Raw genomic sequence first — 12,370 nt, forward strand, 5'->3', positions numbered from 1 at the left:
ACCAAACAGCCCCAGGCAGAGCTCAACAGACACAACCGCCCCAGCTCTGCCCGCGCCAGCCCCCCACAGCCTGTCCACTCCCAGTCCACACTTGAAGACTGGCGGGTGGGGGCCGCAGAGGGTCTCGGGGGATGTGTGGGATACTCCCTTCCACTGCCAGGCCAAGCCGAGTAGGGTGGTAGCTCCCAGGAACCAGGGGAGCCTGCAAGAAGGAGGGTGTGTTTGGGTGAGGGCTGGGGGCACCGTAGGACCATTCTGGAAACCAGAGGAGGGGGCAGGCTTTCTTGCGAGAGCAGGACACATACTCCCTGGGATCCCAGATACATGGAAGCTTGGAGGCAGGACCGCTTCTTGCCTGGGGATGGCTGAGAACAGGTGTGATCCCTGCCTACAGGACCCAGCCAAGGGTGGAAAGAAAAAGCTGGGACCACTCAGTCCCATGTGGGTCCTGGAGACTTTTGAAAGGGAACTCAGCTGTTCCTGGGCTTGGTGTCCAAGAGCAAGGTGGCTGGGCAGGCAGGAGCTGGGGCCTGCCCAGAAGGATATTGGCCAGTCTCTCTGCCCTGACTGGGGCCAAAGGGAGACCCTGCTCTCCTCTGTGGGGGTCTGCGGCCACCAATTGGCCAGGGAAGCTAGCCAGAGTCCAGCAAAGTCAAACATGCACAAGCAGACACCCTTACTAGCAGAGGCCACTGCAGCAAGTCCACTAGTGCCTCCATTCCCTGCCCTACCAGCCAGCCAGACTACGCACCATGAACGGGCAGACTACGGTCCCTCACTCCCACCCCACGCCAGATCTGGGGCTGGAGTGGACTGTGTCTAGATAAGGAAAGGAAGAAGAAAGCCTCAAAATCTGCCCAGAATGTTGCTGAGAGTGTCTTAAAAAATGACCTGGAATCTGATCACTTCTCACCATTTCCACTGGACCACACATGCATCTTCTTCTCTCTCCTGGACCCTCCTACCTGCGGTCCCTGCTTCCACTCACGTGCCCCAGTCTACTCTCCACATAGCAGCCAGAGTGATGCTGATAAAACATCTCCCCAGAGCACACACCAAAGCCCTTCCCACGGCCCAAGGACCCTCCACCACATCCTGTCGCCTCCCCACCGCACTCTCTGCTCCCGTCTCTGCTGGAATGTCTTTGCTCTGATGCCCTCATGGCTCCCTGGAGCAGATGCTGAAGTATTGCCCCACACAAATGTTCCAGCCTGCCTCTGGGGCCCTGCCCTAACCAGCGAAGGTGGGAGCTGGTAGATAAATAGTCTGGTTTCCTCATGCCCTCAGTGAGACACCACCACCGTCTCCTGGAGGTCCCCAGTGGGGCTGAGCCCCCGTTGCCCACAGGGTCTTCTGCTCCCATGCACCCTAAGGACTTCCTTCCCTGCCCAGCTGCTCTCCCGTGCTTCCTGGGGCCACCTCCCAGGGACACTACTTACATTCAGGTCCTTGTCTCAGCTCTGCTTCTGGGGAAGTCCAGCCTAAGACACTCCATCTCGCCTCTCTTCTTTGTGTTTCTTATCTTCCACAACGATTCCCCATTCCTCCCTCCCCCCAACCCCCAGCAACCACCATTCTACTCTCTGCCTCTATGAATTTGACGACTCTAGGAACCTCGCTGGAGTGGAATCATATTGCATTTGTCCTTCTATGTCTGGCTTATTTCACTTAGCATAATATCCTCAAAGTTCATCCATGTTGTACCATGTGTCAGAATTTCCTTCCTTTTTAAGTCAGAATAATACTCCATTGTATGTATAGACCACATTTTGTTTATCCATTCGTCTGTTGATGGCCACTTGGGTTGTTTCCACCTTTCAGCTATTGTGCATAATGCTGCTGTGAACATGAGTTTACAAATATCTCTTCAAGTCCCTGCTTTCAATTCTTTGGGATATATACTCAGAAGTGGAATTTCTGGGTCATATGGTAATAATGTTTTCAATTTTTTGAGGACTTTCCGTAGTTTTTCCACAGCAGCTGCACCATTTTACATTCCCACCCACAGTGCCCAAGGGATCCAATTTCTCTACCTTCTCGCCAACCCTTGTTGTTTTCTGTTTTCTGCATAATAACCATCCTAATGGGTGTGAAGTGGTATCTCATCATGGTTTCGATTTGCATTTCCCTAATTAGTGACATTGAGCATCTTTCAGGTGCTGATTGGCCATTTGTCTATCTTCTTTAAAGAAATGTCTATTCGGGCTTCCCTGGTGGCGCAGTGGTTGAGAGTCCGCCTGCCGATGCGGGGGACACGGGTTTGTGCCCCGGTCTGGGATGATCCCACATGCCGCGGAGCGGCTGGGCCCGTGAGCCATGGCCGCTGAGCCTGCGCATCTGGAGCCTGTGCTCCGCAACGGGAGAGGCCGCAACAGTGAGAGGCCCGCGTACAACAACAACAACAACAACAAAAAAAGAAATGTCTATTCAAGTCCTTTGCCCATTTTTGAATTGGGTTGTTCGTTTTGTTGTTGTTGTAGGAACCCTTTATATATTCAGGATATTATCTCTCCTGTTTTCAATTTTTGCCCAGCCATTGCCTTCTCAGATACTCACTGACCTCATTATTTAACATGTCATTTGCCTCCCCCCCCCACCCCACACACACACCGCACACAGACTGCACAGCCCTCCCCTCCTCTGGGCCCCTCCCCAGACTTTATCACTGGTTGACACACACACACACTCACACACACACACACACACACACTCACACACACAGACTGCACAGCCCCGCCCCTCCTCTGGGCCCCTCCCCAGCCTTTATCACTGGTTGACACACTCACACACACACACACACACACACACACAGACTGCACAGCCCTCCCCTCCTCTGGGCCCCTCCCCAGCCTTTATCACTGGTTGACACACTCACACACACACACTGCACAGCCCTCCCCTCCTCTGGGCCCCTCCCCAGCCTTTATCACTGGTTGACACACTCACACACACACACACACACACACACACACACACAGACTGCACAGCCCGCCCCTCCTCTGGGCCCCTCCCCAGCCTTTATCACTGGTTGACACACTTTACGGCTCTGGTGATCTGTCAGCTCTGTATGAGTGCCACGAGGGTGAAGGGTTTGGCTGCTTCCTCCACTGCAGTGTTCCCAGGGCCTAAAGAGTCTGGCACACAGTAGGTGCTCCGTAAATGCTGAAAGGATGAAAGGAAGGGAAACAGACTCCTGCATACACACTCCCAGCCCCTCACAGACTCTCACATACGCTGCCGCCACTCCTCCCACACATACGCGCACACATACTCTCACACTCACAGTCCTGCCATGCTCGCCGCACCACACAAACGCCCTGAGGCAGCCTGATCCGTGCAAGCCTCAAACCCGCTCTCATACACCCACACGCTCATCTCACAAGCAGATGCATTCACATCCAAATGCACCCTAGCAGGGCTGCCCTGGCCTCCTGCGTCCTCCCGGCCTGCAAGCTGTTTCCTACCCTGTGTGGCCCGCTCCACACTCTGGGCCCTTGATCTCTCCACAACCCTTATCTCTAGGGCCCCCAAGACTCTCTACAGGGCATTGCTCTTCCTCCCCTTCAAACCAGAGTGGATGACCTCCTCCAGGAAGCCTCCCCTCCCCCTCCCCACTGAGCTCCGAAAGGAGGGGAGGGCCTGGCCCCAGAGCAGGGTGTGACAGTGGGGCTGGCATGTGCAAGGGTGTGTGCATCTCCTCCTGTCATTGCAGGGGTTGTGCACTTGTCTTCTGCTGAGAAGCCCAGGGCTGAGAAACCACTGGTGAACCCCGGATTCTCGCCCTCTGACCTAGAGCCACAGCACAGGCAGAGAGACCGGAGTCAGGCAGGGGTCTCAGGCCTCTTCGGCTCTGACAGCCTGGGGACAGTGAGTCAGGCAAAGCCATTCTCTGCTCTGGGCCTCAGTTTCCCCACCTGTGACATGGGTGGCTCTGGGCCAGTGCCCTGCAGTTCCCTGACTGCTGGTTGTGGAGTGAGACAGCTCAGACAGTGCTCTCAGGCACTGAGTGGCAACCCTGTGTTAGAGGCCAGAGCATGGCTACTGTCTCCAGAAGTGGGGCAGGGCACCCAGTCCTCGTCCAGCTCAGCCCAGTGTCCTGGTGGGCAGGCTCAGAGGGTTTGGCACACCGGATGGGACAGTTTTGATGCGGTGAGCAAGGAGGCAAGATTTCAAAGTGATTCCTCTCGTTTTGTCCAGGGCTCACCGTGTGTGGCTCATAGATTTTTATAAAAGTCAACCAAAGGGCCACAAAGAAGAGAGAAGGAAGGAGGGAGGAAAGGAAGGAAGGAACGAACGAACAAATGAATGAACGAATGGAGGGAGGGAGGGAGGGAGGGAGGGAAGAAGGAAGGAAGAAGAGAAAGAAGGGAGGAAGGAAGCAAGGGAGGGAGGAGGGAGGAAAGAAAGAAGGAAAGAAGCCATTTATTCATGAGGCCCAAGGGCCGGGGACAGAGATGCAGTCACAGGCAAGTGCAGCCTGATGGGGAGAGATGACAGCCCCGCAGAGCTGTGCAGAGAGAGCCTGTGCAGGAGTGTCAAGGTGCTCCCCTCCGTCCCACAGGCTGCAGGCCACGGGTGTCAGCAACTCGAGTGGAAGATGAGCTGTCCCCAGCACGGCCTCCCCGGGCTCCCTGAGAGCAAAGGCGGTCACAGGTTACAGTGGAGAGGTGCAAGCAAGGCTGCGGGATGTCAGCTGAGAACTGGACTTGGTGGAGCTGGGGAGGTGGCAACAGGGGATCTGGATGACAGAGGCAGGAGGGGGACAATGGGGCTGAAATCAGCAGAGGTGGCAAAGGTGGTAGCAGGTTTGGAAGGGAGGGTGGGAGGTCTCACCTGGGGCAAGAGGTTCAGCTGGACATGATGTGCGTGACAAATGCTGAAAAGAAGGAAGGAGTGAGCAGCAGGGCTTCGGCCCTGGGTAGCCAAAGGTGGCGACCTAGGATCCTAACGCCCTGCTCCCGCCTGCAGACTCCCTGCCCTGCTGAGCTTACCTTTGTAGTTGACGCAGCCATTGGAGTCCTCTTGCCCAGCCATCAACTTCTCCACCTCATCTTCTGTCAGCCTCTCACCTGGCAGGAGTGGAAAGCTGAGTCAGCACTGTTGAGGTGTGCAGGGTGGGGGGCCCCCTGAGCCCCGCTGGATGGTGGGTGTGCCTCTCCAGTATTCCCACACCTCATATTGGTACACACGAGACCTGGGCTGTCACCCTTATTTCTGAAACCAGAAGAATCAGTGACAAGTCAAAAAGGGCAAGGCCTGGGGTGCAGGCCTGGCACTCTCTCCGAGCCTGGGCTCTGTCCGTAACAGTGCCATCTTGCTGTTCAGGCCACCAGCACATACTGTCCCCTGTCCTCAACAGGCTGGCGGGACTCCCTCCGTCAGGAGTAGGCCAGGTCCCCCATCTCCCTGGAAGCAGTCCGTCGGGGCAGCCCTTCAAGGCTAGAGGAAGGACACCTAAGATAGAGCTGGGGACCTTAGGGGATGACCATGGAGGGCACCAAGAGACACCACCACTGCTCCCCACGGAACTTTCCCGCCTCTGTGCTTTTGTATGTGCTGTGTTGCTTCCCCCACTGCAATGCCCACTGCAGTTTCCCTCACACCTCCTAGCCCCCAGTCTCACACACACACACAAAACCCCAGAGACCAGCACAGGGCTGAGCACACAGTAGGCTCAGTAAATGTCTGGTGCGGGAAGAGTTCCCTTTGCGCAGACACAATTGGTGCTCAATGAACATTTGCTGTAGGAAAACTTCTCTGTGAGAAAGGAGCGCTCCTGCCAGCCAGGCACCTGACAGCGGGGGTCAAGATGCCCAAGGGGCAGGCCCAGTACCTCTTGGGCTCTGGAATTTGACCTTGAGGCAATGAACACAAGGACTGGATTGATCCCCCTGGATGTACCGCCCTGCCCCACCCTGTCCCCAGAGCTGTTCCTATCCCCCTCCAGTTCTGTGAGCTGCACCGGCTGGCTTTCTTTACTCCCCACCTAAATTTCTAAGTTCCCCACATTTCCGTCTCCTGCCATCGAGGCACCTTGACTGCATCACCCTCCATTTCACAAGTGAGAAACAGACCCGGTGGGTGACAGAGTGGTTTCCCCCGGAGGCCCCAGGAAGGAGAGAGTGGGGTGGGGAGGAGGCTGCCCTCACCCAGCGTGGCCAGCACGTGGCGGAGCTCGGCGCCCATGACCGTGCCGTTGCCCTCCTTGTCGAAGACCCGCAACCCCTCCACAAAGTCCTCGAAGGTGCCCGTGTCCTTGTTCTTGGAGATGTGCTGGAGCATGGGCAGGAACGTGTCAAAGTCCATCATCTTGGAGTTAAGCTCTGGGGAGAGATGGCCCAAGCATCAGGCTCTGAGGGGAGAAGGGCATCCCTCCCCTGTGTCCGGCAATGAGGAGCTATTGCCCTCACCCAGCCCCCAATGCAGTCTACACCAGTCTGTCACTTACAAAGCCCTCCACCCTCACAAGGCACTTTACCGTCAACTGAGAAATGCATTATTCACATCGTCCTTTGCTGTTCACAAGGACAGTGGCACGACAGTGGGCTCTGACTAGCACCTCTGCTCTTCTTTGGGGAACAGTTCTCGCTAGCGTCTCTCTATTTTTCTTATCAACCCCGCTCTCCCCACACCTGTGATTGGTCGAGAGCAGCTGGGCCGATCAGAGACCTTCTCTGGGACTTCCGCACCTGTGGCGAGGGCTTGGGTCTCACTCCTCCTTGGGGCAAAGCAGGCAACCCTCTCTGGCCATGGTGGTGAGGGAAGCTGACCCTGCCCCACAGAGGGATGCCCAGGAGGCCGGGAAGGACAGGGAGAGCATATGGGATGCTGAGGCCAGACACGGCCTGGCTTGCCCTCACACCTGCTGCTGAAGCTAGTTCGCGCTGTTGTCAGTCCCCTACGACCAGGAGGCCTGGCAAATAGGCGTGGGGCCAGATGGTACAGGAACCCTCACTGCTCGTCACCTTGCCAGCATCACCTGAGACTGGCCTCCAGGTCCTCCTCCAGACAGCGGGAGGATGTTAGGAGAATGCACAGCAGGGGAGTTCCCGGGTTGTCCCACCAGCGATGGCGGCCCACCCTGGGGGTCTCCCCCGGGACTGGCCCTAATGGGGACACGTCTCAGGCCGGGCGTACCAACCTTCCTGCTTCGGCTTCCCTAGGACTCGGAGCACCTCGGCCTGTGTAGGGTTCTGGCCCAGCGCCCGCAGGACATCCCCACACTGCCCATACGTGATCTTCATCTCACACTTGGGTGTGCGGTCGTACAGCGTGAAGGCTTCCTTGAACTCTGCCGGGAGAGGGCGTGAGCTGCAGACACTTCTAGAGTCAGCCCCCCCCGACTCGCCCCACACTGCAGGGGAGGACACTCAGCCTGGGGGGCCCGGGCCCCAACCCTGCAGCCCCTGGCTCAAAACCCCCACTCACCTTCAATCTGCTCCGGCGTAAACTCGATCTGAAAGGAGACCCCCAAAGATTCTGAGTGTCTGGTTCAGAGGATGGGGCCAGGCGTCCTCCTGGTGCCTCCACGCCCAGACCAGGCCTCAACCCCTCAGCTGCCCCAACCCGTCCACATTCCAGGATTCCAGCTTCCACTGCCCAGGACCTCCTGCAGTCCACCTTGACTCCCTCCTGCCTCCTTACCCCTCCTGCCATCCCACCTGAGGACCTTGGGTCTGCAAGTGCCCAGACCCTGACACCAGGTAGGCCTCATCAGGGGAAGTGGTGAGGAGGGAGGCCTGGTGCCCTGAATCCCCAGCCCGGGGTGGGCCTTACCTGAGGCCCCTGGTCCTGGACAGACGTGCCTGAAGCACAGACTGGCTTTGCCAGCTCTGCCAGGCCTGGGGCCCAGTGGGTAGACTGTCCACATAGGTGAGATGGGAGGCCTCATCTCACCAGGGCGGGGGCGGGAGGAGGAAAGGCGAGGGGGCAGGCCGCAGAGCCCTGTCACCATGAGAACATATTTGCAGGAGGGGGTGTGTGTGCGATGTGCATGTGCGTTCGCACACCTGTGTGTGCATCTGTTTGCATGTGTCTGCCCCTCACAGAGCCCTCAAGGCTGGGCACTTTCACTCACGTGGCCCTGCCTACACCTGAGTCTTACACAGTCCTGTCCATAAGCGCAGGGCAGCCCCCAGCGTGGCACAGCAGGGGGCCAGGGCCCAGCGGTTGAGTGTTTGCTGAGGCCACATCGGGGCCACCTGAGGTCAGGAGGCCTCCTGGGACCCGGTTTCCCCCTCCTCACTTGGATACCAGGTCTATTTTTATCACTGCAGTCACTCGCCCCAAGGTCAAGGTCGCACAAGGGAAAGGAGCTTGGGGGAGGGGGACTTGACTGGCGCCTCTCCCACTGCTGCTCCCTTGGAGTCCCCTCCACCAACCTCAGTAGTGCACACCAGTGCAGAGGGGGATCCTGCCCCTGTCACCCTGCTGAGCTGTCCCTCCCAACCCTCTGGCTTAGCCCTGTGTTGGGAAGACCAAGTTGTTGCTCCTGGCGCCCCCGAGAGCTCTCTCCACCAAGAAGCCTGCTGAGACTACGGGCCCTGGGCCCCCGCACAGCTTTCCGCAGGGGTCACGGGAGAGGCCGCACTAGTTCCTCTGCTCAGAGGGGAGTCTGTGCAGCCTCGGATCCGGTGAGACCACACAATGCCACCTTGGGCCCTAGGGTTGGCTGACCCTCACCAGGGGGCCTGTGGGACACAAACCTGGGGTCTGGGGATGGTCAGGAGTCAGAGTCAACTCCACGGAGCACTTGCCATGAGTGGTTCCCAACAGCCTGTGAGGAGGACTTATTGTCCCATTTTATAGCTGAGGAAACTAAGCCTTAGAGCAGTGATGGGAATGGAGCAGAGTTGGGATTTGAGCCCGTGTATTGAGGGACAAGGTAGGTGCCTCCAGGAAGGGCTCAGGAATGGAGACGGACCTGTGCAGATGGGCTGCAGGTCTCGCTGGGGACCGTGAAGGGCTGGGAGGGCTCCATGGGGCCCCTCAGCCAGCAGCCAGGGCAGCAGTGGCCAGTGGCCAGCCGAGAACAGGCAACGGGCAGGACACGGGTACGTGCCACTATGCAGATGCCGCAGGTGGGACTCATGGCTCGTTCTCCAGGTTTAGACTCTGAGAAAGGCTTTCAAGCCAAGCCGGGGAAGGGCTCCTGGGGCCACTGGTCACAGTTCCAAGACCAGCTTCCTCCATGACCTACCCAGACTGGCTCAGTATCGCCAGCTCAAAGCTGAGGCCCCACCAGCTCTGGGGCTCAGGGACCTTGGCAGGGGTGAGTGTGACCCAGACTGGGCAGGAGCCCTGCTTCCCTTTACTCCCCACCCTGTCCACCCTGGGGAACTTGGTATGGACTTAAGACCCCACAGCTGGACAAGAAAGATCCCTGCCTGGCTGCGGGGGTGAGGGGCACAGGCAGGTCCAGGATTCCCCAAGGATGTGAGGTCCAGGGAAAAGGACAAGGGAGAGTCAGTTTCCAACCACTAAAAAAATAGTCCCTTCAGCAGCACTGGGGGAGTCCTGCCTGATGTCTGACCACCCTCCCTCCTGCTGCAGCCCTCCTGATGCCTGAAGCTTCCAGCTTCAGTTCAGTACTCACTTTCTGGAGCCTGGTCTTCCACGGGGTAGATCCACTGACCTACCCTGCCCTTCCCACGGAAACCCAGCTCCCACACCCACCTTGACCTTGGAGGCATCGAACTCAGGTTCCTTGGGGGGCTCTGGTACAGGTGCGGGTGCAGGTGCGGGAGCTGGAGCTGCCTTGGCGCCTGCCTTGGCGTCATCCTTCTTGGGCTCTGGCTTTTTGGGAGCCATGGAGGTTGTAAGCAGAGAGGGACGTGGAGAGAAGGAAGCAGAGAGCCGGGTAGGTGAGCCTTCCCGTAACCAGCCTTTATCCTGCCTGGACACCTCATGACCCCAGCCCCACCCCTGCAGGGCACAATGGGGACAGAGCCATAAAAGGACATTGGCTAGGCTCAGTGGCTATTTTGGGGCCTGGGGGGGCATTGTTCAGTCTCAGGAATGGGTGGGGGAGAGGGAGGGCTCTTCATTCCTCCCAATCACCTGTTGGGAAGAGAGCGGGGGAGGGGAGGACAGAGGTCGGTGCTCAGCCCCCACACACACCCTCAAAAGCACGCGCACATACGCAGGGGCCCTGCTGTCCCTCAGCAGGTCAATAAACTGAAAGGGTGCAGAAGGTTGCACTGAGCATGTATTGTGTGTTGTGTTGGGGGCAGGAGGACTGGGCACCCCTTGAGTTAAACTTCCCATCTGTGCATCGAATTCCCATGTGTCTGTGCCCGTGTGTCTACACGGAGGGGGAGAGGGAGGTCTGCGTGTGTCCATGTGTGTTGTCTCCGTTTGGCTGCGTGTTTGTATGCAGAGAGGGTCTCTGTGTATCTATGGTGGGAGGGTCTGTGTCCACATGGGGGATGACCTACTCCAGTCCGCGGGTGTTGCTTCTGTTTGTGTCTGGGTGTTTATCATGCCTGCGTGAGTGTCTGGTCATGGCTTGCAGGCAGCTGCAGCCCATCTCTGAGAACACCCTAAATGGCAGTAGGATGGGGTCTGCTCCCTCGAGGGCGGTCACCCAGCCTAGTTCAACAGCCAAGCAGCCTCCACAGCCTCCCGCATCCGCACCTGCCTGACCCTGAGGTCGGTTTCTTGGTTTCACCCTCACTTCCTATTGCCCCTCTTCCACAGCTCCCTGCGACCCACTTTCCCCACACACCCCAGGGCCTGCTCCCCGCCAGACCCTGGCACACACTGCACCCTCTGCCCTTGCCCCTCTGCTTGCAGCATTCAAGGCTTGGCCGCACTGCACCCTCCTCCAGGAAGCTGTTTCCACTGCCCCATGTTGCCCTCTGCTGACACTTTTGGTGGGGTCCTGAGAGGGTCTGCCTCTCTGAAGGACCCCAGGGCACTGGAAGAGGTTTGCCTCCCAGGTGCCCAGTCTAGGGTACGCCCCTCCCCAGTTCCTACCCACAATGCCACCCCAGATGGCAGTGACAGAGGGCAGCCTGGCTGGTCTACCATTTCAGGAGTTGGGGGGAGGAGGGAAGGCTGAGGTGGCGTAAGGCCCTTCCAGGCACAGAACTCGGAGAGTGGGGACATCTTGCAAACACATTGGCCTCCATTCCTTGCCCAGTGTCTGTGCCGGGGGGGTGGGGGGGGTGGGAATGAGGTGTTCCCTATTATTTTTAAATGCCTGGAGCCTTTGATAGAAACTTCAGAGGCATTGCCCCTTCTCCTGGCCCCCGGGGATTTCCCAGGTGTAGGGAGGCACCGTGGGTGGAGCCTGAGGTGAAGATTCACTTGGGCCTCTACCTGGATGCCCCCAACGTCCCCCTGCTGAGCCCAGGTCCCTCTCATCCTGTCACTCAGCCTCATGGTGAGGGGAACAGCAGTCCAGGGACAGGGCTGGGTCCCCTCCTAGCTGCAACACAGGACATTCCTCCCCTCATCTGGAGGGCAGAACACCCCACATCTGGAAATCTGACAACATCCGGCGCTGGGGGAGAGGCAAGTTTTTCACTTTTCTTCCAGATGTTTGGCAAGAGTATTAAGAAAGAAAGGGGTGGAGGAGGATCCTCAGAGACCAGCCAGAAATACCACAAGAGGAGAAGGCAGACAGAGGGGGACACAGAGAGAGGCCTCTGGGCGGCCCCATCACCCAGACCTGCTGACCCTCAGGGCAACTGACTCTGGACACCCTCGAGGGCTCCCACCAGCCACAGGCACAGCCAACAAGACACCACCCAATCCTCTTTCACTCATCATGGGGGAAACCGAGGCCCAGAGCCTTGGACATCCACAGGGGTGCCCAGAACACCGATCTCACTGTTGTATCCACACACAATTGCTATCCCTTGGAAACCACTCAGCATCAGTGGGAACAGGAGTAGATGAGTGACATGGGCCTCCTGAGGCTTGGTTCCCAGGTTTGCAGACTCATGCAGCCTGCTACAGCCACACAGAGCCATCTTCCTCTGTTTGGGGAGGGGGTGTCTTGGTCCTCTTCCCTCGAGCACAGGGCAGATATGGTCCTATAGTGGGGACGCCGTGTACAGAGCCATCCTCCACTCCCTCCCCAGGGCTCAGATGGGCCTTTGACTGTCCGAGCTCTGGCTCCTGGGAGCAGCAGTGCCCTAGGTTCACCCCACAGGGCCACTCTCAACCCATAACTAATGCCTAGACCCCAGCAGGGACTCTGCAGGGATCACCCCCCTTGACTGCCAGCAACATGCCTGCCGAGGACAGGAGGAAATTAAGGGGTGGGCAGGTGGGCAGGCAGGTGGACAGGAGAGGGGACTTAGTGACAGGGAGAGGCAGGCACTGGGTAGCAAAGACGAGCCACACAAGGCTTGGCACTCAC

At 58.2% G+C, this 12,370-nt stretch overlaps 1 protein-coding gene across 2 annotated transcripts; it reads right to left on the reverse strand.

Moving 5' to 3' along the window:
* Positions 1 to 4,406: 4,406 nt before the first annotated feature.
* MYL3 (myosin light chain 3) lies at positions 4,407 to 9,876 on the reverse strand. Of its 2 annotated transcripts, none has more exons than XM_067754141.1 (7): positions 9,676 to 9,876; positions 7,429 to 7,456; positions 7,142 to 7,291; positions 6,150 to 6,323; positions 4,992 to 5,069; positions 4,834 to 4,876; positions 4,407 to 4,738 (listed from the first exon to the last, which is right to left on the reverse strand). In XM_067754141.1, exons 1-6 carry the CDS (start codon positions 9,808 to 9,810, stop codon positions 4,848 to 4,850), a joined length of 594 nt encoding a protein of 197 aa, XP_067610242.1. In that variant the 5' UTR covers positions 9,811 to 9,876; the 3' UTR covers positions 4,407 to 4,738; positions 4,834 to 4,847. The 2 variants fall into 2 exon arrangements, with proteins under 2 accessions (XP_067610242.1, XP_067610241.1); XM_067754140.1 differs by having other exon boundaries at positions 4,407 to 4,631; positions 9,676 to 9,875.
* Between the last annotated feature and the right edge of the window lie 2,494 nt (positions 9,877 to 12,370).

Source organism: Pseudorca crassidens, chromosome 10 (assembly GCF_039906515.1).
Source record: "Pseudorca crassidens isolate mPseCra1 chromosome 10, mPseCra1.hap1, whole genome shotgun sequence".
Lineage (NCBI taxonomy): Eukaryota > Metazoa > Chordata > Mammalia > Artiodactyla > Delphinidae > Pseudorca > Pseudorca crassidens.